This window comes from Heteronotia binoei, chromosome 17, assembly GCF_032191835.1.
Source record: "Heteronotia binoei isolate CCM8104 ecotype False Entrance Well chromosome 17, APGP_CSIRO_Hbin_v1, whole genome shotgun sequence".
Lineage (NCBI taxonomy): Eukaryota > Metazoa > Chordata > Lepidosauria > Squamata > Gekkonidae > Heteronotia > Heteronotia binoei.
The window spans coordinates 32722359-32747147 of NC_083239.1; the positions used below are offsets into that span (position 1 = coordinate 32722359).

The window sequence follows — 24789 nt, forward strand, 5'->3', positions numbered from 1 at the left end:
ACGGATTCATAAATCCCAGCAATGGATCCCATTGAAAGCAACAAACATGAAGGCAAATTTAATAACAAGAGATCACATCATAACAAGTATAAGAAAAATGCATGAAACCTTTGAAACAAAAATTGCACACACTGACTTCTCAGTTCTTTGGGGTATATTATGCATTGGTCAGGTCCCAAGCACCTGTAACTCTATTGACAGTGGGTCAAACCCAGCCAGTTTTCCCCCTCCATCTCACCCAATTCTTCTGATTACTACAGTCTCCATGTCACATGGCTTTTTGTCCATGCAGGCCACATGATCCCCAGTATAGCCTTTTCTGAGTGGTCAAAGAGAAAACCATTTTTGCCACCAGAAAAAGCAGGTTGACTCCCACCTAACTCTTATTCAAACACTTGCTGATTGAAGAAACCTTGGTTGATGGGTGAATTAATCGATGACATAAGATGAACTGGTGAAACCTGAATATATTTGCACATAAGAGAACTGAAAAAAGCAATTATCCCAAAGAACTTATTCTGAGCCCTGGCAGGGAACACATCAAAGTGTAGCTTTTTGGATCAACTAGATCCTCATCCTTTTCAGCAGGGCTTTTTATGTAGAAAAGGCCCAGCAGGAGCTCATTTGCATGTTAGGCAACACTCCCTGACATCACCATTGTTCCACACAGCACTTTTTAATAGAAAAAGCTCAGCATGAATTCATTTGCATATTAGGCCACACTCCTTGACACTAAGCCAGCCGGAACTGTGTTCCTGTGCATACCTGCTAATGATGATGATGATGATATTGGATTTATATCCCGCCCTACACTCTGAAGAGTCTCAGAGCGGCTCACAATCTCCTTTATCTTCCTCCCCCACAACAGACACCCTGTGAGGTGGGTGGGGCTGGAGAGGGCTCTCACAGCAGCTGCCCTTTCAAGGACAACCTCTGCCAGAGCTATGGCTGACCCAAGGCCATTCCAGCAGGTGCAAGTGGAGGAGTGGGGAATCAAACCCGGTTCTCCCAGATAAGAGTCCGCACACTTAACCACTACACCAAACTGGCTAAAAAAAAAGCCCTGCTTTTCAGCATGGTGGCTGCCTACGTTCTGTCACAACCTCTTTGCTCGTCTGAGCAGGGCCTTCTGCAGGCGTCAACATGCAAATGGGCAAAATTGAGAGTTGCCCGTACACCTGCTTTCTCCACTGTGGCCCCCACTTTGTGGAATGGCCTGCCAGAGGAGGTTGGGAAGGCTCCCACTCTTCTGGCTTTCCATAAACAATGCAAAACTGAACTATTCATAAGGGTTTTCCTAAACAGCCAGTAGGGCAGCAGTGTACAAAAATACTCACAAGCTTACTTGAATAAATTTGTAGGGGTTGTAGACTATACTACATATAGTTTAATGCAAGCAGGATCTGACTATGTAACTTTGCATCATTTAATGCACCGTGTTTGTTGGAAAAGGCAACGTCTGGCATTCAGAGAAGACACAAGGACCCTTCAGGGGGCAACAAGAAGACAATTAGATAGGATCCTTCTCTCTTGTTAAAGTGTCATTCCTTGTATGTCTGCAGATTGCTACTCTTAGGGCAATTTCCCCCTTCTTCTCGGAAGTGTGTCACACTCTGTCTTAATCACCCCTCTCAGATAGGGATGTCGTTAGGAACTGATCTCTGGGGGCGTTCACACACACTAAATAATCTGCTTTGCAACTGGATTTTTACTGTGTAAGAATGGCAAAATCCATTTGCAAACCAGCGCCATGTGAAAGCACTCTCTGTCTCTCCCCTTTTCTATCAAGTATATTAATTTCTAAACTTTTATCTACTCTTTAAACAGGTTAGGCACCATTGCTGTGTTAAGGACTCTGCCAACAACATTGACACTTATGCTTTGCTTCAGATCTGCTTTTTATATTCTAGTTGGTTCTACAACCCTAATCTGATTTCACTGTTTATTGAATATCTCATCCTGTTGGTTGTATTGACTCACTCTATATTGTCTGCCTTGAGTCCCAGCAAGAAAAGCAGAGTATACATAATACAAATAAGTAAATACAATAAACACTCCACATTTATTTGGTGTAGTGACCCACATAAAAGAACAGAGAGCATGCACAAATCAAACAGCAAAAGCCTTTTTCAGATTTCATGACCCATTTTGGTTCACATGGCTGACAGGCTGGGAAATGCTGTTCTAGGGCCAGGGGTCATTTTGTAGAAAAATAGGTGGTGGAGCTCATTAGCAAACTGATTTGCATATGCACCGCCCCCCCCCCCCCAACCAAAAGCAACCTGATACAAGAAAGGAGAGCAAGGTCTGCTTGGACTGGCTAGAAATCCAGCCAGCCCAAACAGACCTCACTCATCTGGGGCTCTCCTCTTGGCTACCACCCCCCAGACAAAAGGCCAGCAAGCCACCCACTGCCCAAAATCACATAAAAAGTGGAGAAAGGGTGGCGTGGGCTTCTCCAGAGGTTAATGAGGGCTGCTTGGGGCATGGTAAAGCCCCTGGTGGCTGGCTGGCTGCCTGCTCTCCTAATCCAGGGATTGTTATGCAGCTGCACCTACTATTCAAATGACAAGGTAGGTGGGAGGAAGTGGAGGAAGGAACCTTCATAAAGGTTCAGGAGCTGTGCTCCTGTGAGGCCTGTCTAATGCATTCCAGAGAACTCTGCATGTAAGTACAGTTGCAGCTAAAACAAAAAGAATTCTGTGGCACTCTTAGCCTTGCCTGAGCCCACAAAAAAAAACTGTTAATACAAGAATTCTGCTCCTCTTTAAAATGTCAAAAGCCTCTTCACCCATTTTTGGATATAGGAAAAGAGCTGCTGGCCCAGATGTTTTTCATAGTCACCTCCTACCTGATCCTGAAGTTGCTGAGGATGGAACCTGGGACCATCTGAATGCCAAGCACATGTCCAACTTCTAAGAACTGCCTTTATGAAACTGGGGTGTATGTCACAGATTGCAAGAGCTGTATCTCAAGCATCTCAATTTGTCAGCCTATGATGGGGGAATTTCTTGCCTGCTGATGTTACCATCTAAAGAGCAACTACCTGTGCAGATGTTTTGAAAACTTTAGTTGCTTTTGGAGGGATAAGAAGGATGCATATGCAAACATCAGCTGTGGTCCATTTGTGATGAGTCAGTGCCACTCAGTGGGTACCTGGAAGGATGCAGTTTGGAAAATGTGAAGAAGGATGCAGGCTCCTGGAGCCATGCAATTGGTCACTGCCTTAGCCAATGAGGTCTCAGCAGGAGAAGCAAATGCTATGCTTTCCCTGTCTGTGATGTATTTATCACTGCCTGATTGCAGAAGGCTATTCTATCACCCTTCGGACATACATTATGCTGGGCCTTTGAAAGGCAAGTCCAGGGAGAGTGTTCCGTTGGTCTCTGTTGTACAATAATTGTCCTCAGATCAAGATGGGTAGCTGTGTCGGTCTATTTGCAGATAACAGCAAATCTCCCTTAGCAATTTAAAGACTGACAAAATTTGTAGCAGGGTATGACCATTTGTGAGTCACTTGCTCACTTCTTCAGATACAACTATTGTACTCGCTTTTGTAAACCTTGAAGTTGTTTTATGTTTATTTGGAGCTTCTGTTCATGGCTGCTTTTGACACCACAGCTTGATGTTTAATTTCTTTCTCATGTTTCAATTTGGGCTTTTTAAAAAAAAATGTCTTAGGAAATGGTCATAGTTTTGTTTCATTTGTAAATATATATATTCTTTGGAAAACTCAGCAGTATACTGATCTCTGACTTGGATAGCCCAGGTTAACCTGATTTCCTCAGATCTTGAAAGCTAAGCAGGGCCAGCTCTGGTTAGTACTTGGATGGGAGACTGTCAAGGAAGATGGGGATCTCTATGCAGAGGCAGGCAATGGCACTTCTGAATAGCCTTGAAACCCCTACAGGGGCCAGCATGGTGTAGTGGGTAAGAGTGACCAATTCTAATGTGGAGAACCAGATTTGATTCCACAGTCCTCCACATGAAGCCAGCTGGGTGGCCTTAAGTCAGTCACAGTTTTTTTAGAGCTCTCTCAGCCCCCAAAATAAGTCTAGCTCACCACCTAGTGGTGCATAATGCTAAGAGAGCTAGAACTTCAGGCTGCCAGACAATCTTAAGATCTCCAGGCTATACGACCCACAATGCCATATGATAATTATTATTAATTACCCTACAGGGTTACCATATGTCAGCTGTGACTTGACAAGGGAAAAAAATGCTGGTTTCATATTACATAAAAACATTCATCATCATCCACAAATGTGAAGCTGCACATATAAAATGATAGTCTGAGAATCAGCACCTGCCGGAAGCTTTTAGACAGCTTGGAATCTCCATCAGAGCAAAATAAGAGCCATTCAGTTAGAAAAGTGACAAAAAAATACAGACCGTGTGACTGGAGACAGTTTGGGGGGGGTGGATGGAGGGCCAGATTAGGACCTGTGGAACATAGGTTCAAACCTCCATTCTGACATGAAGTTTGCTGGATGACCTAGGGCCAGTTAGGAACCTACCTCACAGAGCTGTTGTAAGCATAAAATGAGGAAAAGAAAACCATGTACACTCCTCTGAGTTCCTTAGGGAAAGGATGAGATCACAATATACTAGGGATATTGATTGTCCTTCTGATGTATTGGTAGGGAAATATCTGCTCCCCCAACCCCTGCTGACAACTCTGGAGTATGTTGTTCGCTAAGCTCCAGCTTTTATTTACATACCAGAATTAGTCTGGAAAATAGTATGTTGCTTTGTCTTTTAGCTCCTGTCCCCTGAGATGGAAAACACGCACACAGTCATAGCCAAAGTCAAAATTTATTGCAACATCAAGCCATTTACAGGAATATAAAATACTGGGAGCATATGAAGTACAAAGTTAATATATATATATATATATATACATGGGTCTCTTATAAGGATCTCAATTACATAAAAACTATATTAAAAATCCAATTAAATAGGAGAGAGAAGATATAACCATCACCCAAGTTATTATTACAGAATTAACTGGTTTTTCCTGATGCTGTAACAAGCTACTCAAAATTTCACCATGGATTCTGTAGTGTACTGATTTTCATCAGCCAATAATCGATTACAGTATTTCGAATCTGACCTACCTACAATATCTCCTACCAAGGGTATGATATACTTATCTCTAACTATTTTGTACCAGTTACACCTAAGTAACATATGTTCAATCAGGCCCATAGCTATGAGAGGGCCTGTGGGGGAACAGCCCCCTGACTTCTGGCCAATGCCCCCTGACTCGAGGCCCCAACCAGCCCCTGAGGCCTCTGCACTGACGCCGCCAGCCCTGCAAGTAATTTGTAAGATTGAGAAGACTCTCGTAGGGCCAGCAGCAGAAGCAGCGCAGCCTCCTGCTGGAGTTAAAGGGGCCCCTGATCAGCTGATCGGTGGCCCTTTAACTCCTGGGGGAGGATGAGGGCTGCTTCTGTCCCCAGCCCAGAACTCTATTTTAGTGGAGGGGAAGGAAGGCCGGCAGCGCTCACCCCCCCCACACACACACACACACACAACTCTCGCCGCAGGCCTCCCCTCCACTCAAATTGCTTGCGGGGCCATGGCAGAAACAGTCCCCGTCTCCCGCCTGAGTTAAAGGGCCCATCAATCAGCTGATTGTGGGCCCTTTAACTCACCCAGGAAGCTGGGTGCTGCTTCTGCCCCCAGCGGGCACCACGTGATTTTAGTGAAGGGGGGGGCGGCAGCACGAGCAGCAGGGAGGGAGGGTCTTAGAGCCCAACCACTTTCCCCTTCCCTCCCTCTTCAATTCCAATAGACTGGAGCATCCTACAGTCATCTTTAAAGCGCTGCAAAACTCCAGTTTCTTTTGGCTGCACCAGAGGAACTCTTGGAAGGCAAGCCAAGATCATGGAGGCATCCAATTGCAAGCAACCAGGTTACCAGGGTTTAAAAAACTAAAGGTAGTCCCCCTGTGCAAGCACCAGTCATTTCAGACTCTGGGGTGATGTTGCATCACTACGTTTTCTTGGCAGACTTTTTATGGAGTGGTTTGCCATTGCCTTCTCCGGTCATCTATACTTCCCCCTCAGCAAGCTGGGTACTCCTTTTACCGACCTCGGAAGGATGGAAGGCTGAGTCAAGCTTGAGCTGGCTACCTGAACCCAGCTAAACCCAGGATTTACTCAGAAGTTCAGCTTCTCAGCATCTGTTGACCACTTCCGGCTCGAGAGATGTCTGTCTTGCCTCAACCATGGCCAGGGTCTTTTCTGCCCTGGCCCCAGCCTGGTGGAATCAGCTCCCAGCAGAGATCCAGGCCCTATCTGAATTGTTATCTTTTCATAGGGCCTGTAAATTGGAGCTGTTCTGCCAGGCTTTCGGTTGAGGCAATGGGCATCCATGATACATCTAAATTGGCCTCCCTGGCTGCGCTGCTGTGCTACTGAGCTGTTAAGCTGCTATGCTGCTGTAGAGCTGTTATAACATGTTATAATGTTGCAACCAATTATAAAGCCAACAATTTATTCCCAACATAATTTGGTGGTTAAAACAGTTAGAAATAGTAGAAAAGAAAGAGAATGCAATGTTCAAAATTGTTAGAAATAGTAGTGTATGGTAAGCAGGGTGACCAGTCTCCATTGGATAGGAGAAATGAATGGAAGAGCCATTCACACAGTTTCGGCATCCCCACTATCAGTAGGTGGGAAACTGACTGTGTTGTCCAGGGGTCTGTTCTGGTAAATCACCACGACCTGAAGGAAGAAAGCCCCATTCCAACTCAACAATAGGCTCAAAGAAAGGACAGAAAATATCTGACATGGTGCCAAAGTTTATTAGAAAATCCAGGGCATTTCAAGCCAAACCTTTCCACAGTAAAATAAGATGTTTTACTCATAAGGCACTGGATTTTCATTCCTGTGATTTCTGTAAAGATTTAAAAGACACAAAAAAGGAAGGAAGGAAAATGGAAGGACTTGGGTTGATTCTGCTCTAATCTCGCTCCATGCCAGGCTTCCGTTTCTCTCCTGAGCAAGCTGGCGATTTTGCACCAGTTGCTCCACACCGCCATTTTGTGTGGGGAAAATCTGTGATTTGCCACGCTACAGCGTAAACCTGTTTTTTTTTTCCAGGTTTACACTGCAGCACAGCAAATTGCAGTTTTTCCCCGTGCAAAACGGGGATGCGTAGCAGCTTTTGTGAAATCACCAGCTTGCTCCAGAGGGAAATGGAAGCTTGGCGTGGAGCAAGGTTAGTGCAGAATCAGCCTTAATTAAAGGAGAATAGAGGCAGGTAAGGAGGCAGAGAATGAGTTGATGATAAAGCAAAGGCTCAGCAATGAAAGCTAAATGGAGATGTTGTTGTTGTTGTTGCTGTTATTTTGCACCTATCTATGGTTGCTTAAATAAGGAAGTAGCCACTTGGGTGACAGAGCAATGAGCAGTAACCAGCCAATGTCTCCTGTCGGTTTTCAGGGACTCTTGTGAGCACTAATAGGCTTCTCAGATGGTTGAACCCCAACCTCCAACATGGGACTTGCATTTAAGGGTTTACCATAGACATCAGTCTTCTTTTCACTTTATCTTTTCCCCCTCTTTTTCTACAATGGCACACCTCCATTTTTGATTATGACACAACCACTATGTTATGCTTATGCTGAGGATCAGTTCCTTCCAGCAGGGGTCCCCAATGTGGTGCCTGTGGATGCCAGGGAACCCACCAACACCTTTCCTGGTGCCCACCAAATGTTTTTAGAAAGCAGGTGGGGCCATGTGGGGCTTTGGCCCAGCGAGGCTCCTGATTGGCCACTGGAAATTTGATTGCTTGTACAGATTTAAAAACATTGCTCCGGCAGCAGCTGCCACCCAGCAAAAGTCCCAAAGTCCCTCCCCCCCACTGCTTTCTGATGACCCTGAAGTGGGAGGAGGGCCTCCAAATTGAGGGATCCCCTGCCCCCACCTGGGGATTGGCAACCCTACCTTGCTGTATCAGAATCCCAAAGGTGTCTGCAGGCTCAAAAAGGTTGGAGACCCCTGCCTTTCAAGAGTAAGCCACTATGGTGTACATGTTCAAGTACTGAACAAGGATCTAGGAGACCTGGCTTCAAATCTTTGCTCCACTGTGGAGTTTGCTTGGTGACTTTCGGCCCCTCCTAGATTAGCAATGGAACATACCTCATAGGGTTGTTGTGAAGAATAAACACATGACAGGAGATTGAGGTATGCCTCCCTGGGTATCATATAGGATTGCCAGCTCTGGGTTGGGAGAGACCTGGAGATTTTGGGGGTGGAGCCAAGGGAAGGAGGAGAGGGACCTCAACAAGGCATAATGCCATAAAGGCTACCCTCTAAAGCAGTCATTTTCTCCAGGGGAACTGATCATGGTCATCTGGGGATCAATTGTAATAGCGAGAGATCTCCAGGTGCCACCTTGAGGGTGACAACCCTAGTCTCATGGGTCCACGACAAATAATACTAGGCAGAAAGATAGCAAAGGAAGGCTCCAAGTTCACAACCTGGTTAATTCCTATTTCACAATATGGGATGAAGCTAGCCTTAGGTAGAACACAGGCATTGCCAAGAAAGTCACCTGAGGAGGTCCTGTTTGTTCATGGCAATATGAGATTTGAACCAGCAACCTCCTAGATCAGGGGTCCCCAACCGGTCCCCAGGGGACCGGGACCGGTCCATGGCCTGTTAATTATATATTACAATGTAGGAAGAAGAAGAAGAAGAAGAAGAAGAAGAAGAAGAAGAAGAAGAAGAAGAAGAAGAAGAAGAAGAAGAAGACGATGACGAAGAAGAAGAAGACGATGACGAAGAAGAAGAAGACGATGACGACGACGACAACGACAACGACAACAGCAACAACACTGGATTTATATCCTGTCCTCCACTCCAAATTTCAGAGTTTCAGAGCGGCTCACAATCTCCTTTACTTTTCTCTCCCACAACCTTCCTCCTTTCAAGGGCAACTCTGCGAGAGCTATGGCTGACCAAAGGCCATTGCAGCAGCTGCAAGTGGAGGAGTGGGGAATCAAACCCAGATAAGAGTCTGCACACTTAACCACCATTACAGACTAATAGAAATAAAGTGCACAATTGTATCATCCCAAAACCACCCCCCTCCCAATCCCTGGAAAATTGTCTTCCACAAAACTAGTCCCTGGTGCCAAAAAAGATTGGGAACCGCTGTCCTAGATCACTGCTCATTCTTTTAACCACCAGATCACAGCAGCTAAATACTACCCATGGTTCCAACCTGAAGGTGAAATATTACGAGTATTTGGAGAACAAACACTCTCTGAAGTCCCTGCTCTTGGAGCCCTCTGTTTGCCTTGGTCCCCACACTCTTGAAACATTACCTTTTCGTTGTAGGTGTCTCGGCACAAGGTGGCACACCCAAAGGCGGCATTGGTGATGGCAAGCCCCAGCTCTACGATGGTGAACACCAGGAGCATCATCATCACTCCAGACTCAACATTCTGTCAATAAAATAGGGAATCAGTCTCTGTTGCCTCCTACATCCTATATCATAGCCCATTCCAGGCTATGTCTGTTTGTTATCATAGCCCATTCCAGGCTATGTTTGTCTGTTTGTTTAGTCTTTTCCATGTTACATCCATCTATTTGTAAGGAATACATTATTCAGTACAGATCAAGAGTACTTGGTACATGGATCGTGTGTGCATACATTTTAACATTAACAGAGCTCTGGTTTGCAGCATTTGTATGCCACTTTACTTCCCCAAGGGACTCAAAGCAGCTTACAAAAACATACTGAAACACCTATTTCCCAAATCAGTCAATTAAACTATACAAACAAAGAAACAGATCCTGAAATCTAAGACATTTTAGTTTTAAAAAGAAATTGCTAAGAGGGGATGTGATAGAGGTCTATAAAGTTATGCATGGGGAAGAAAGAGTTGACAATGAGTGATTTTTCTTCCTCTCCCAAAAATACTGGAACTCAAGGGCATCCAAAGAAACTGATGGACAGTAGGTTCAAGACAAACAATAAGAAATATTGCTTTACACAGAGAGTGATTAAAATGTGGAATTCACTGCCAGAGGATGTAGTGATGGCCACACACATAGACAGCTTTAAAGGGGGATTAGATAGATTCATGGTGGATGTCTATCAATGGCTACTAGCCATGGTGACTGAAGGGAACCTCTGCATTTATAGGCAGTCAGTCTCTGAATTCCAAAGCCAGAAAGTAACATCAGGAGAAGGTCTTGGTCTCTATGCCCTGTTGTTGACCCTCCAGAGGAACTGGTTGGCCACTATATGAGACAAGATGCTGGACTAGACAGACAATTGGTCTGATCCAGCAGGGCTCTTCTTACATTATCCTGGGCTGGAGAACTGCTGCCAGTCAGAGAAGATAATGACTGGCCTTTATAGACTAATGGACCTACACAGCTTCAGACATCCAAGTATTATTTGTCTATAGAGAGCCATCCCCAACAATGCTATACAGGAGACTTTCTAAGGAACAAAATTACTGTTTGGTCCTGCTCTATGGAGGTTAAAACCAGAACAGATGAGACCCACCACAGACCCTCAGATGAATATTCCCCCTCCCTTTCTCTCTTATCAAGTAGACCCAACGCTAGTCTGACATAAACTCTAAAACAAGCTCTACAAGCTAGTGGTAGAGCTGTTGGATAGTTGCATGCAAAAGGATCTGTTAAGGAAAGGGTTAAGAGAATTCTCTCACTCAGGTACAGTTGGCAGTTGGTCCCACCCTCTCATCAGTTAGATGCTGAGCCTCATTGGCCCTTGCTTGCCTTCTGTTTCTGCTTTATATAGGACCTCTCTTCTTCTTGCTCATACCTGGGCTTGAAGCTATAGCAAGTTAACCTTTTTGAAGTTAATCTGTTCACAGTAAATTAAATGTACCTACATGAATATATCATGTAAGATGTGCTTCTGGTTTTGTGTGTGTGTGCACACACACCTGACCATCAGGGGTAGAACTCTAACAGGAGCTCTTTTGCATATTAAGCCACACATCCCCGATGTAGCCAATCCTCCAAGAGTTTACAAAAAAGGAGCCTTGTAAGCTCCTGGAGGATTGGCCACATCAGGGGTATGTGGCCTAATATGCAAAGGAACTCCTGCTAGAATCCCACCCCTGGTGACCATGCACACATGCATTTGCATGTCTGGTGACTTCCGGCAACCCTTACTCAGGCTAGGACATTTCGAAGACATGACTTGATATTTTGCTTGCCTGTGTCCCAACCCTGGTACTCTTTGGAGGTCACCCTTCCAAATACTTGCCGATGTTGGACCTGCTTAGCTTCCAAGATCTGATGAAACTGAACTTGCCTGGGCTATCTAGGTCAGGTCCGATCTGTTTCTATTTTTGTAAAGAGAAATTCTTTCTCTTGTTACCATTGGAGTCAGATCGTCTTTGTAATTTGTTTGAACAGCATTTTCCCCTTAACCAGGAAATGTGGAAGGTCACGGATACTGCATAAAGTTCCTGTGCTTCTGTGTTTTTAAAAAACATTTAACCCAACAAGAGCATCTGCTTGGCATGCAGAAGATCCCCGGTTCAACCCCCAGCATCTTCAGTTAAAGAATCTGGCACTAGATGATGTGAAGATCTCTACCTGAGACCTTGGAGAGCTGGTACATATGAGTTTAAAAAGCTGACTTTGATGGACCAATGGTCTGATTCAGGATAAAGGCAGCTTCATGAGTTCATGTGATGAGCAGATGTTGTTTCCATGGTCTCTCCCCTCTCAAAAACCCTTGTTAAGCCCACCATCTGGCTTGAAGATGAAATTCACTCACCCAAGAGATGACTTTAGTTTCATAGCAGTTTTGATACATTTCTGGGTTCAGATCTGAGCAGCCGTGGTCCCACCTACTGTCCCAGGGCAGGTATTCATCAAGAGAAGTACCAAAGAACAACAGCCCAATGCCAGCTGCCACGGCAGTCACCACATTCACTCCCAGCATGCCTTTCACCTAAGAGGATGACAACCATGTAATGAGAGATATCTAGGCCCCAAACCTCTCTGATCAAGACCTCCTTGGGCAATATCCTTGAGGAAACTCTCTGGGATTTCTTGTGCTGCTTGAAATTAGGAAAATGCCTTATGGGACACAGGGGTGGCCAAAAGCTGAATGAGGAGACTTTGAGCTGCTGGGAATGGGCCAAGCCATGCCACACAAGGTCTATATTGAAGTATATCCTCTTAGTTTGCTTTAAAGGGTGAGATTCTGGCAATCATTAGACCATATTTAGGGATATAAACCAGTGGTTTAATCCTTTTGCATGTTGCAGGACACATGTACTATTCATGTACAGTGTACACTTGATTTTTCTTCATGCATTTGTTGAGTGATGATCATGTTATGCTCAACACACGTACAACTCACTGTGTGACTCAGACCCCTCATCTGAGGAGTGGCTGTGGCACAATGGCAGAGCATCTGCTTGACACACGGAAGGTCCCAGGTTCAGTCCCTGGAATCTCCAGTTAAAAGGTTCAGGTAGCAGGTGATGAGAAGGACCTCTGCCCAAGCACCAGAGAGCCACTGCCAGTCTGAGTGGACAATACTGACCTTGATGAACCAAAGATCTGATTCAGTCTAAGGCCACTTCATGTGTTCATTTAACCAGGTACTAATCCCCAGTTTTGTTCGTAAAGTGAATGCACATTGCCTCTTTCTTAACCACATATACATGCAGGTTGGATATGTGTTCCCTGTCACATCTGAATGGAGCTTTAGTAAGACTCTGCTGGAACAACAGTATTGTCCTTAGGAGCTCTCCCAGGTACTGAACCATCACAATCTGGCCAGCAAGTTCCTGTTATTACATTTTTATCTGTTTCAAGGCACTACAGGTTCTTCCTCTATCACACCCGATACCCTTTGTGTTTTGTCTTCCTGGAGAAGAAGAAACTTCTTGCACTTAACTCATATCTCTAGGCTCCACTGGCACCTTTTTCCTTTTGACTGTCCCCAGGGCTGGCCCTAGACTGTTTGCCACCCTAAAGTTAGGCTAACTTCTGGCTTCCCCCCACCCTGATAACGTCACTGAGTCACAAGGGGGGGAGGGCACCCAATTGGGTGACACCACAAGGCTGGCACCCTAGGCAATCACCTAGTTTATCTAGTGGCAGGGCTGGCCCTGATTGTTTCGTCTTTGAAGTGTCCAGCCACATCAGCTTGTGGGGTAGGATACAGAAAATACCTTTCCTTCCAACAATAAGTGCTGCAGATGGGAGACAGAAAGGTAGTACCCTTACTACAGATCATTGGGAGGCAATGATGGAGCTGCTGAAGCCATAGCTGAAGCATCATGCATGCACGCAACTACAAAGTGTCTTCTGGAGTGTGGCTGTGAGTTTCATTAGACACTCTGCAGTGGTGCATCTACATCACAGGTGGCCAAACTTGCTTAAAGTAAGAGCAACGTAGAATAAACATCAGATATTTGAGAGCTGCATGAACAAATATTACACACACATCTTTATTAAAACTCTTAATACTTTCTTTCCATAGAAAGATAAAATACATATGTATGTCCATGCTAGATGGAAAACTTTTTAAAAAGCAAAGGCTGGGAATAACAGTCCCCATAAGACCAACATAGGGAAAGGTTAGGGAATTATTTTTTTGCACCAGTGAGAGAAGGAAACACATGTACCATGTAAATCACTGACCACTGTTTGCATCATTATGCAGCTCTCTTTGTCTCGACACCAAGGTTAGTAAATACAGCTCCTCCAAGAGCCATGAAACTAAGGGGGGATCCTGTGCAGTCCTCTTTAATTCCATTTCTCCTTCCAGTGGCTCCCTCAGCCCTTGTTCTTTCTTTCTCTGCTCTAGGTCTCCGGGTAACCTCTGTGGTGGACAAGAAGAACTTTCAAGCCTTCCTATCCCCCCCTTCCCCACTTTACACATGGTGGAAATAGTCACCTATTTATGGGTCAGTGCTCAGAGGCTGACTGAGGTGCCAATGCTAAGCATGCTTACTTGAGAGTAAGCCTGCATTAAGTTCCTCCCGGCCTCCAGGAGCCACATAATATGTGTGAAAGAGCCACATGTGGCTTCCAAGCCTCAGTTTGGCCACCCCTGGCTTACATGGTGCTGCAGATGTGTTCCAGGCCGCTGTACCACTGCCTCTTGATCCCTCTTGGTTCAACCCTATGTTGCTTCAATTGAAGAGAGGTTGTGGCTCAGCAGTAGGGCATCTGCTTGGCATACAGAAGGCCCCAGGTTCAATCCCCAGCATCTCCAGTTAGAAGGATCTGGAAGTAAATGATGCAAAAGGCCTCTGCCTGAGAGGATGAAGAATTGCTACCAGTCTGAGTAGCCTAAGGGTCTTAGGGTCTGGACTAAAAATCTGATTGCATATAAGGGAGTTCTTTATATGTTGTTCATGTGTGTTCATGTGTTGTCAGTGGCATCTCTGACTTTAAGGTCCCAGAGGTTGCAGAAGACCTTTCTCTGTATGAGATCTTGGTAGGCCACCACCAGGAAGAATAGATAACAATGAGTATATGGACCACGACAGTCTAAAACAGCACAAGGCAGCTTATTATAGGGAAAGAGTGTGTTTCAATGGCCACATATCTGTTTCATACAGAACATCCCCAGTGCAATCTCTGGCACCTCCAGACTCCCAGCTAGCAAACCACAGGAAAAACATTATCTGCCCAGCACCTTTGAGAACCAATCAGAGAAGACTATCCTAAGTGACATTGTCCATTGGCCTGACTCGACAGGTAGCTTTAGTTCAGCGTTTTCTATATGCAAAGCATGTGTCTCTCCTTGAAGTGTCTTGCTTAAATCCCAAGCCATGTCAGCTTTTTTTATTTACAGTGTCTTAGGAGCCTTTTATTTCATCAAGCTGAGAAGATAAGGCTATATTGTCTAAAATGCCTTTCCCCACCAATTTTAAATATTGTAATACTTGCAAATCAGAGGGGATCTCCATTGTGGTTTCATTCAGCCGCCGTTTTTGTTCCCGCCACCGATTGCCGCCCACTGCTTTTTTCTGGCACTAGAAATTGTTTTAACAACTTTTGCTGTTTAGGAGACAATTTTCCTTTGTACCCCTCACTTTTGTCCATAGCATGAACCAAATAGCGATTTTTATGACCGCATTAAGTCGTGGAAAGGAGGGTACAGGGGAAGAGTACAGAGCTTAGGCATCTGCCATGCATGCCACATCGCCACGCCCCCCCCCCCATCAACAGGCCACTTCATAGGCAGATATAGGGTGATGTAAAAATAAAACATGAAGAGATTAGTTACCAATGATATCCTGGGCTTCTTGGCAGCAGCCACAGCCAGGGATCCTGAAATGATGAACTGGAAAAGAAGGTCAAGACTGATGGAGAAGTCTGAACCAGAGGGTGTCACATCTGTGATTATATGCTAAGTCTGTCAACTAGACCCCCGAAAACTGTAATATTGGATATCGTCATAAATGGAATGGATTGGATCCCAGAAATTTCTCTACTGGCCAAAAGAGTGAAGATGGGCCACTATTGACCACTGGAAAGGCTGTGCTGGGGATCATGGAACCAACATGGACAAAAGCTACTTAGGACAATACAGTGTAGTTGCCAGAACAGGATCTGGAATATTTGGGTTAAAATCCTCAGTGTGTACGTGTTTGTATATTTCATTTATATCCCAGTGGGTACTCAAAGGTGATTTGCATAATTCTCCTCATCTCCATTTATCCTCACAACAACCCTGTAAGGTAGGCTAGGCTGAGAGATTGTGACTGACCCACAATCACCCTGCAAGATTCCATGGCAGAGTAGGAATTCGAACCTGGGTCTCCCAGATCCTAGTCCCACGCTCAAACCACCACACAATGCTGAATAAGTTTGAGCCAGTTACATTTCTTTCACTAATCTACCTAATCAAAGTGAGGAAAAAAATAAGGAGATGAGAGCCATGTATGGTGTGCTGATATCATCAGAGGAAATGCAAGATAAGAAACCTGTTAGGAAGACAGACATGTGAGGGCTGCAATGAGGAGGGACTGTGGCTGAGGAAAAGGGCATGGTTGAGTGACAGAGTATCTGCTCTGCATGTAGAAGGTCCCAGGTTCAATCCTTGGCATCTCCAGATAAAAGGATGGGAAAGGGGATGATGGGAAAGCTCAACCTGAAATCCCAGAGAGCCATTGCCATTCAGAATAGGAAATGCTGACACATGAGCCTTATACTGAGGGTCAGTCTCATCCACTCGGACTGGCAGTGGCTCTCCAGGGTCTGGAGATGCTGGAAATGAAGAATTACCAAAGCTCCAGTCCAACACGGAATCTTCAGTAGTGTGTACGGTGGTCTGTAGGAGCCTTCAAGGAAATTGTTCATGATTCCAAAAGCCAGTACCTGGACGCCAATGAGGATCTGGGTGATCTGTCAAGAAGGTAATAAACTTAGTGCATGGTCTCATCAACAGTCCTTACCCAGAGTTACCAATGGGTGCCTCAAACAAGTGGACTATATAATCTCTGGGGTGAGGTGGGGACATTTTTGAGACTTTTATGCATGAAGTCTGGCTGACATCTTTGATCAGCTGCAGGTGAGCAAGTCTGGAAAGCAGTGTATGACACACACACACACCTCTGTCGGCTATGTCCCTGGTGTAAGCCTTGGAAAAGACTGAGATAGGCCTCATTTGTTTAGTTTACAGGTGGCCAAACTGTGGCTCGGGAGCCACATGCAGTTCTTTCACACACATTGTGCAGCTCCTAGAGGTTGAGGCTTATTGCTTTAAGCATGCTTAGCTTTAGGACCTCAGTCACCCTCTGAGTGCTGACCCACAGGTAGGCGACTATTTCTATGATGTGTGAAGCGGAAAAGGAGGGGAAATAGGCAGGCTTGCAAGCTCTTCTCCTCTACCACAGAGGTTGCCTGGAGACCTAAAGTGGGCAAAGAGAGTGCAGGAGCCAAGAAAGCCACTGGAAGGAGGGACAAAATTAAAGAAGGCTGCACAGGGTTCCCCCTTAGTTTCATAGCTCTTGTAGGAGCTTTATTTACTAACCTTGGTCTCAAGACAAAGAAAGATGCATAATTATGCAAACAGTAGTCAGTGATTACATGGTACATGTGTTTCCTTCTCCCACTGATGCCAAATTCCCTAACCTTTCCCTTATGGTCTTACTGGGACTGTTATTCCCAGCTTTTGTGTTTTTTTTTTAAAGTCTCCTTCTAGCATTTTTTATTTATTTATTTATTCGGGATTTGTATCCCGCCCTTCCCAGGAGTGGCTCAGGGCGGCTTCCAACAATAACAATTTAACAATTTAAATATAAACAATTAAATACTTCACATTTAAACATTAAAACCAATACATTTCAATTCATAAAAACAATGCAGCTTAAAACCAATAACATGTCATTTTATATAAATAGATGGCAGGCCAGTTACGTCAAGTTCCATCCCGGCTAGGTGTAAGCTAGCCGGAAGAGGGTCGTCTTACAGGCCCTGCGGAATTGAGCCAAGTCCCGCAGGGCCCTCACCTCTTCCGGCAGCTGATTCCACCAAGTGGGGGCCATAACGGAGAAAGCCCTATCTCGAGTGACTTTCAGGCGGGCTTCTTTTGGCCCGGGGATAGAGAGGAGATTTTGTGTTCCTGACCTCAGTGCTCTCTGGGGAACGTATGGGGAGAGACGGTCCCTCAGGTAGGCAGGTCCCAGGCCATATAGGGCTTTAAAGGTAATAACCAGCACCTTGTACCGGACTCGATACATCACTGGAAGCCAGTGCAGAGTCCGAAGACCCGGCCGAATGTGTCCCCACTTTGGGAGACCCAATAACAGCCGGGCCGCGGCATTCTGCACCAGCTGCAGCTTTCGAGTCCGGGACAGGGGCAGCCCCATGTAGAGGGCATTGCAGTAGTCCAACCTCGAGGTGACCGTAGCATGGATCACTGTTGCTAGGTCGTCGCGCTCCAGGAAGGGGGCCAGCTGCCTTGCCCGCCTAAGATGAAAAAATGCGGACTTGGCAGCGGCTGCTATCTGAGCCTCCATCTTTAAGGAAGGCTCCAACAGCACCCCCAAGCTCCTGACTCTGTCCGCCGCCATCAGCGGCGCACCGTCAAAAGCTGGCAGGGGGATCCCCCCCCCCGGGCCGCGGCGACCCAAGCAAAGGACCTCTGTCTTCGTAGGATTTAGCTTCAGCCCACTCAGTCTGAGCCACTCAGCCACGGCCTGTAATGCCCGGTCCAGATTTTCCGGGGCGCAGACCGGCCGGCCGTCCATCAGTAGATAGAGCTGGGTGTCATCAGCATACTGGTGACACCCCAGCCCATACCTTCGGGCTATCTGGGCAAGAGGCCGCATATAGATATTGAATAACATCGGGGAGAGAACCGCCCCCTGGGGCACACCACAATCAAGTGTGCGCCTCTGGGATAGCTCCCCCCCTACTGCGACCTTTTGTCCCTGACCTTCCAGGAAAGAGGAAAGCCACTGTAAGGCCAACCCCTGAATCCCCGCGTCGGCGAGGCGGCACGTCAGTAGCCGATGGTCGACCGTGTCGAACGCCGCCGACAGGTCTAACAGCATCAGCACCGCCGAGCCACCCCGATCCAGATGCCGTTGAAGGTCATCTACTAGGGCGACCAACACTGTCTCCGTCCCGTGTCCCGGGCGGAAGCCGGACTGAAATGGGTCAAGGATGGAAGCGTCCTCCAGGAAATTCTGTAATTGCATCGCCACTGCCCTCTCAATAAGTTTACCCAAAAAGGGCAAATTAGAAACCGGCCGATAATGTGCCAATTGGGCCGGATCTAAAGATGGTTTTTTTAGGAGGGGACGGACCACAGCCTCTTTGAGTGGCGTTGGAAAGTGCCCTTCCGTTAGGGATCTATTTATGATATCCCGCACAGGATATCTAAGATCCCCCTGGCAAGATTTAATAAGCCAGGAAGGGCATGGGTCCAATTTACAAGTTGTTGGGCGAGCCAATAAGAGAATCCTGTCAACTTCCTCCAGGCTGAGGGGTCTAAAGCCATCCAGAGTATAATCCGAAGACAGGCTCGGGGCCTCAGGTTCGCTAACTGTCTCCAAACTGGCAGGGGGGTCGGGGCGGAGTGACGCGATTTTATCCGCAAAAAATTTCGCAAAAGCCTCACAGCCGATTTCCAATTCAATAGAATTTAACCTGCCTTGTGGCAGCGTTGTAAGTCCTCTAATTATATCAAATAATTGTGCCGGGCGCGAAGTTGCGGACGCAATCTTAGCCGCAAAGAATACTCTCTTTGCGGATTTGATTGCCATCTCATAGGCCTTCAAACTCTCTCTATAAGATGTTTGGGTCACTTCGTCTCGAGTACGCCGCCATTGCCTCTCTAGTCGTCTGAGCTCCCGCTTTTGTTGCCGCAGCTCCCGGTTAAACCAGGGCGACGGTTTCGGGCGGGGGCGCAGAGGGCGCCTGGGTGCGATCTCCTCAATGGCCCTGGAGAGCCCATCGTTCCAGGACTCTACCAGATCATCCAGGGAATCGCCAGCGGGCCAGGTATCCCGTAGAGCCGTTAGGAACCGTTCCGGGTCCATCAGGCTCCGCGGGTGAGCTAAAATACGCTCTCCGCCTAAACAGGTTTTGGGTGACACCTCCATACGGGCCTTAAGGGCAAAGTGATCTGACCATGGCACTGCTTCCGTTGCAATATCAGTCACTGATATTCCGGCCACAAAGACCAGGTCTAACATGTGTCCCGCCTGATGAGTGGGTGTTGTAACAACCTGGGAGAGTCCTAGTGTCGCCATGGATGACACCAGGTCCATCGCCTGGCTGGACGCCGCGTCGTCGGCATGGACATTGAAGTCACCCAAGACCAAAAGCCTTGGGTGCTCCAGCGCCCAGCCCGCCGCGGCCTCCACCAGGGATGGTAAGGCGCCGACCGGTGCGTTAGGCGGTCGGTACACCAGCCAGATCGCCAACCCCTCCCCAACATCCCACATCAGGCCAACACATTCAACGCCCGGAATCTCTGGAGCCGGAAGAGCCTGGTCATGTTGTAAGGACATACATGTTGTAAGGTCATGTTGTAAGGTCATGTTGTAAGGACATACATATGTATTTTATCTTTCTGAGCAAAGACAGTATTAAGAGTTTTTTTTAAAGGCATGCGTGTAATATTTCTTCATGTCTTGTGGCTCTCAAATACCTGACATTTATTCTGTGTAGCAATGATGTTAAGCAAGTTTGGTCACCCATGGTTTAGTCCAAATTACCCACATCTCTCTGTGTTGTGGCGAGGTAAGAGCTGGATGAAAGGGGATCCATTATAGGGTTGCCAACTCCAGACTGAGAAATTCCTGGAGATTTGGGGGCAGAGCCTGAGGAGGGAGGGAGTTGGGAGGGGAAGGACCTCAGCAGGGTATAACTCCACAGAATCCACCCTCCAAAGCAGCCATTTTCTCCAGGGAAACTGATTTCTATAGTCTGGAGATCAGTTAAAATCCCAGTTTTTCAGAGCCTACCTGGAGGTTGGCAACCCTGTGAAAAAACAGTCAGACATTCTGAAGAAGATGGTGATGATGATATTGGATTTATACCCCACCCTATACTCTGAATCTCAGAGTGGCTCACAATCTCCTTTACCTCCCCCGCCCCACAGCAGACACCCTGTGAAGTAGGTGGGGCTGAGAGAGCTATTAAAGCAGCTGCCCTTTCAAGGACAACTCCTATGAGAGCTATGGCTGACCCAAGGCCATTCCAGTAGCTGCAAGGGGAGGAGTGGGGAATCAAACCCGGTTCACCTGGATTAAGACTGTGCGCACTTAACCACTACACTAAATTGGTGTCCCTTTTTCTTCTCCTCTGCTATTGGTTGAAATTCTATGGCAGCAGCTCTTGCGCTCTTTTTCCCTCTCCAGCTCATGGAGAGCCACATTTGCAAGGACCATCTCCAGAAAGAGCCACATGAACTTCCATCCTGGCATGAGACCTGAACCTCAGGGATGCTCACAGCTTACCTGTTTCTCGGGAGGCAGCAGTTTCATAGTGAGAACCCACTGCCAACCACAAGCCCCACCCGACAAGGGCCTCTCCCATTTTCCTGAAATGGTGCTCAGGAGACATAACTGTGGCATGTTGAAGAACCACGTGGGGTTCCCGAGCCATTGAGAGACTATCATTGCTCTATGGTTTTATGAAGTAGGCATGTTGAACATGTTGTATTTCCACAGCAGAAGGAAAGGAGGAGAAGCAGAAGGAAAGGAGGAGAATACAGGGGGAGAGGAGGAGGAGAAGAAAGAGGAAGAGGAGAAACAGAAGGAAAAGGAGAAAGAAAATAAGAAGGTGGAGAAGCAAAAGGAGAAGCAGGAGGAGGAGGAGAGAAGAAGGAAGAGAAGTAGAAGGAGAAGAACAAGGAAGAGAAGAAGTGGGCAATGCTCTCCATGGTCAAAGACTGCTTTGAGTCTCCTCTTCCTAAAATCCATGCTGGGTTCCAGCCTTATATTTTACTAGATCTACTGCGGGTTCCATCCCAGGCTCTTCCAAAATACCTAAACATCTGGTTCACGACAGCTGCACAAAACTGGCATTTGCCTATCTTGTTCCAGCCCATTTCCAAAGCCTTTGACAGCTGCGCATGTCAAGAGAACACCGGTGGCAATGTGAAAGCTGCCGCTCAGAGCAGACCACCCGCTATGATCGATCCCATTGAGGACACCTCAAGATTCCTCAGAACTCAGTCTGAAAACCACAGCACCACATGGAAAGAAATTCAGAAGTGTGCAAGGTAAGTGTTAGATTGCCAACGTTGACCCCGTTTCCCCCGAGCAGCGTACTCACCCCCAGGGCCAATGGCTCCCCCTTATAAAATGTCTTCAGTGGATTTGTCGTGGAAGGGCTCATTCCAGCATCAGCCAAGAGCTGTGGTTGCTGAGGTCCAATCTGAGCAGGGAGTTTGCTTCCAGAGCGTTCAAGATCCATAGCAGGCTGGGGAGGGAACAGTTTCTGCAAAGCTGAACAGTCACTGTCAGAAAGGGAAAGTTAGGAAAGGCAAATTAAAAGAAATATAAGGGAGGGGTTGGCACTACCCAGTGTTTATATGAGGAAAAACAGAGGAGATGTGGGTTAGGGTTTTTTTCAGGCATGTTGGTTCCAGGTTTTAATGTGGTTTTAATGGTCAATATCAGCACCTTGAATTGAGCCCAGAAGTAAACTGGAAGCCCATGTAAATGGAACAAGATGGTCCCTATGTCCCTTTCCAGTCAAAATGCGACCTGCAGCATTCTGCACTCACTGCAATTTCTGGACAGTCTTCAAGGGCTGTCCCACACTGAGCACACTGCAGTAATCTAACCCATATAAGTTGATCATGAAAGCCATCTTGATGAATTTTCACTTGTCAATAAGCACAGGACCTTGGGTGTGCTATTCCTCTCACAGCAAGAATACAAAACTTCCACAAGGACAGCCTTTTTCCTGGACCATAACACTGTCAAGGTGAAAGAGGCACTTGGCTGTATTTTGTGGAACTCCAGTTTGCAAATCTGGCCTGGACAAGTGAGAGATATCCTCTTGCTTCTGCTCCCTTGGGTGCAAGTTCAGAGAGAAACTGCTGAATTAGGACTGAATTCCAACATTTTACTTCCCCATTCCAACTCAGATTTAGGAATCATAAAATCACAGGCCATTTAGTCCAACCCCCTGCTGAATGCAGGGTCAGCCTAAAGCATCCCTGACAAGTGTTTGTCCCACCGCTGCTGAAAGACTGTCCGTGAGGGGGAGCTCACCACCTTCCTCAGTAGCCAGTACGGGATCTTGGCCAATTCCATAGGGCGTGCAAAATCGCCCTCTTCCGGCTAGCCTTCTAAGATGGAGCTTGGAATAAACATCACGCCATCATTAATATAACTGAGATAGTAGCACTATTAGATTATATTTTAGACTGTTTTTAGATTATTTAAATACTTAATTGTTAACTTTATTGAACTGTATTATCTTGTTTTATTGTTTTAATATGGCTTTTGCCATGTCCTGTAAGCCGCCCTGAGCCTGCCTCGGTGGGGAGGGCGGGGTATAAATAAAATTTATTATATATTTATTATTATAATTTCACTGCTGAACAACTCTTAACGTAAAAAATGTTTTCCTAATATCCAGTCGGTACCCTTCCCACCATTTTTGTCTCTGTGTGTATAGTATTCATTAGAAAAAAAAGGTAGTCCCCTGTGCAAGCACCAGTCATTTCTGACTCTGGGGTGACGTTGCTTTCACAACATTTTCACGACAGACTTTTTATGGGGTGGTTTGCCATTGCCTTCCCCAGTCATCTACACTTCCCCCCCAGCAAGCTGGAGGCTCATTTTACCAACTTCGGAAGGATGGAAGGCTGAGTCAACCTCGAGCCGGCCACCTGAACCCAGCTTCCGCCGGAATCAAACTCAGATTGTGAGCAGAACTTGGACTGCAGTACTGCAGCTTTACCACTCTGCGCCACAGGGCTCTTCATTAGTACCCCCCTCCCTTTCTTCCCAATGGTGACTCAAAATGCCTGACATCATTCTCTGTTTTATTCCCACAACAACAACCCCGTGAGGTAGATTAGGACAACTATGACTGGCCCAAGGACTTCCAGCGGTCTTCTGTAGCCCAGTGGGGATTTGAACCTGGTCTCCCAGATCCTAGTCAAACGCTCTCACTACTCGAACGCTACCCTGTAGCACTCGTATTTCAGGGTCTCTTGAACAGGGCGGGATCTCCCTTTCCCCCTTCGATGCCGAAACATCTGCAAGTGTCCAACAGCCGCTCGAATCTGTAGGTGTTCACGAAAGCGTCTCTCCCACGCAATCAACTCTGCCCGGCGAGGCCAGACTCCTGTTTCTTTTTGCCGCAACTCGCCCGCCGGGAAGAATAGTTTTCCCTTCAGGTCCTTGCTTGTCCAGCAGAGGGCAGCACACCCCAGTTGGCGAGCCTGGTGTTTTTGTGCGCTCCAACCAGGCGGAGTCTCGGAGCCGCCCTTCCTCTCTGCCTTCCCTGGCCGCTAAGCGCCTGCACTGGCGTCCTGAATCTACATGTTTTTCGAGGGGGGCAAAATTAAAAAATGATGCCCCCTTATGGACCCATTCTATCTTATGGGCCCATGGAATAGAATGGACTCCATAACCAGTTTGTCTCCCCGCCCCCCTTCAGCGGCACCGGCGGCAAGCGCCTTAGCGCCCCCTCTGCTCTCCCTTAGATCCAGCCCTTTCAGACTGTTATTCCACGGGGGAAGGGGGCGCTGCTTGGCCTCCGGCTACACCAGAGACTCTTCGCCCAACTGGCGCTGCTCTTACCCGTGCCCTCGCGGGATTCGGCCGACTGCGTGCAGAGCGGGAGCGCCTTTTGACGCACGTCTGCAAAGCGGTGCCCGGGAGGAGCGCGGACTGGCCGCGGAGATAACGACCTCCTAAGGACGCAGCGAGACCCCGTGACTCCAGCTGAATCGTGCGAAGGAACGAGAGAGGATCGGGAGGGAGGGATGGGGGGCGCTGACTGGGCCTCCAACTCACGCCCTTGCAGCGCCTTGTTGCAAACCAAGGGCGCGCGAGGCGGGTTGCAGTTTGAGGATCGAGGAACTGGCAAGGGGTGGAGTTGGAGCTTTTTGGAAACCTTGCGGGGCTCGGGAAGAAGAGGGAGCGGCGAAGAGGCGAGATTTCTCTCTGAAGCCAGAGGTGCAGAGCAGGGGGCGCCCTAGTCGGTTGGTTGGTTGTTGAACTCATTTCTAGGTACGTTTTCCCAAAGGGGCAGACGGGGAGAGAAGCTTCACCCCTCTCTTCGCAAAGGGCGATTCCGCTCTGAATCTGGCCGCCCCGCCCGATGA

The 24789-nt window shown here is 47.1% G+C and overlaps 1 protein-coding gene across 1 annotated transcript; it reads right to left on the reverse strand.

The window, feature by feature from the left end:
- Positions 1-10627: 10627 nt before the first annotated feature.
- On the reverse strand, positions 10628-24343 carry LOC132585762 (membrane-spanning 4-domains subfamily A member 15-like). The gene is made up of 6 exons (XM_060257646.1): positions 24263-24343; positions 21774-21957; positions 16266-16385; positions 15265-15321; positions 11785-11961; positions 10628-10666 (listed from the first exon to the last, which is right to left on the reverse strand). Exons 2-6 carry the CDS (start codon positions 21912-21914, stop codon positions 10628-10630), a joined length of 534 nt encoding a protein of 177 aa, XP_060113629.1. The 5' UTR covers positions 21915-21957; positions 24263-24343.
- Between the last annotated feature and the right edge of the window lie 446 nt (positions 24344-24789).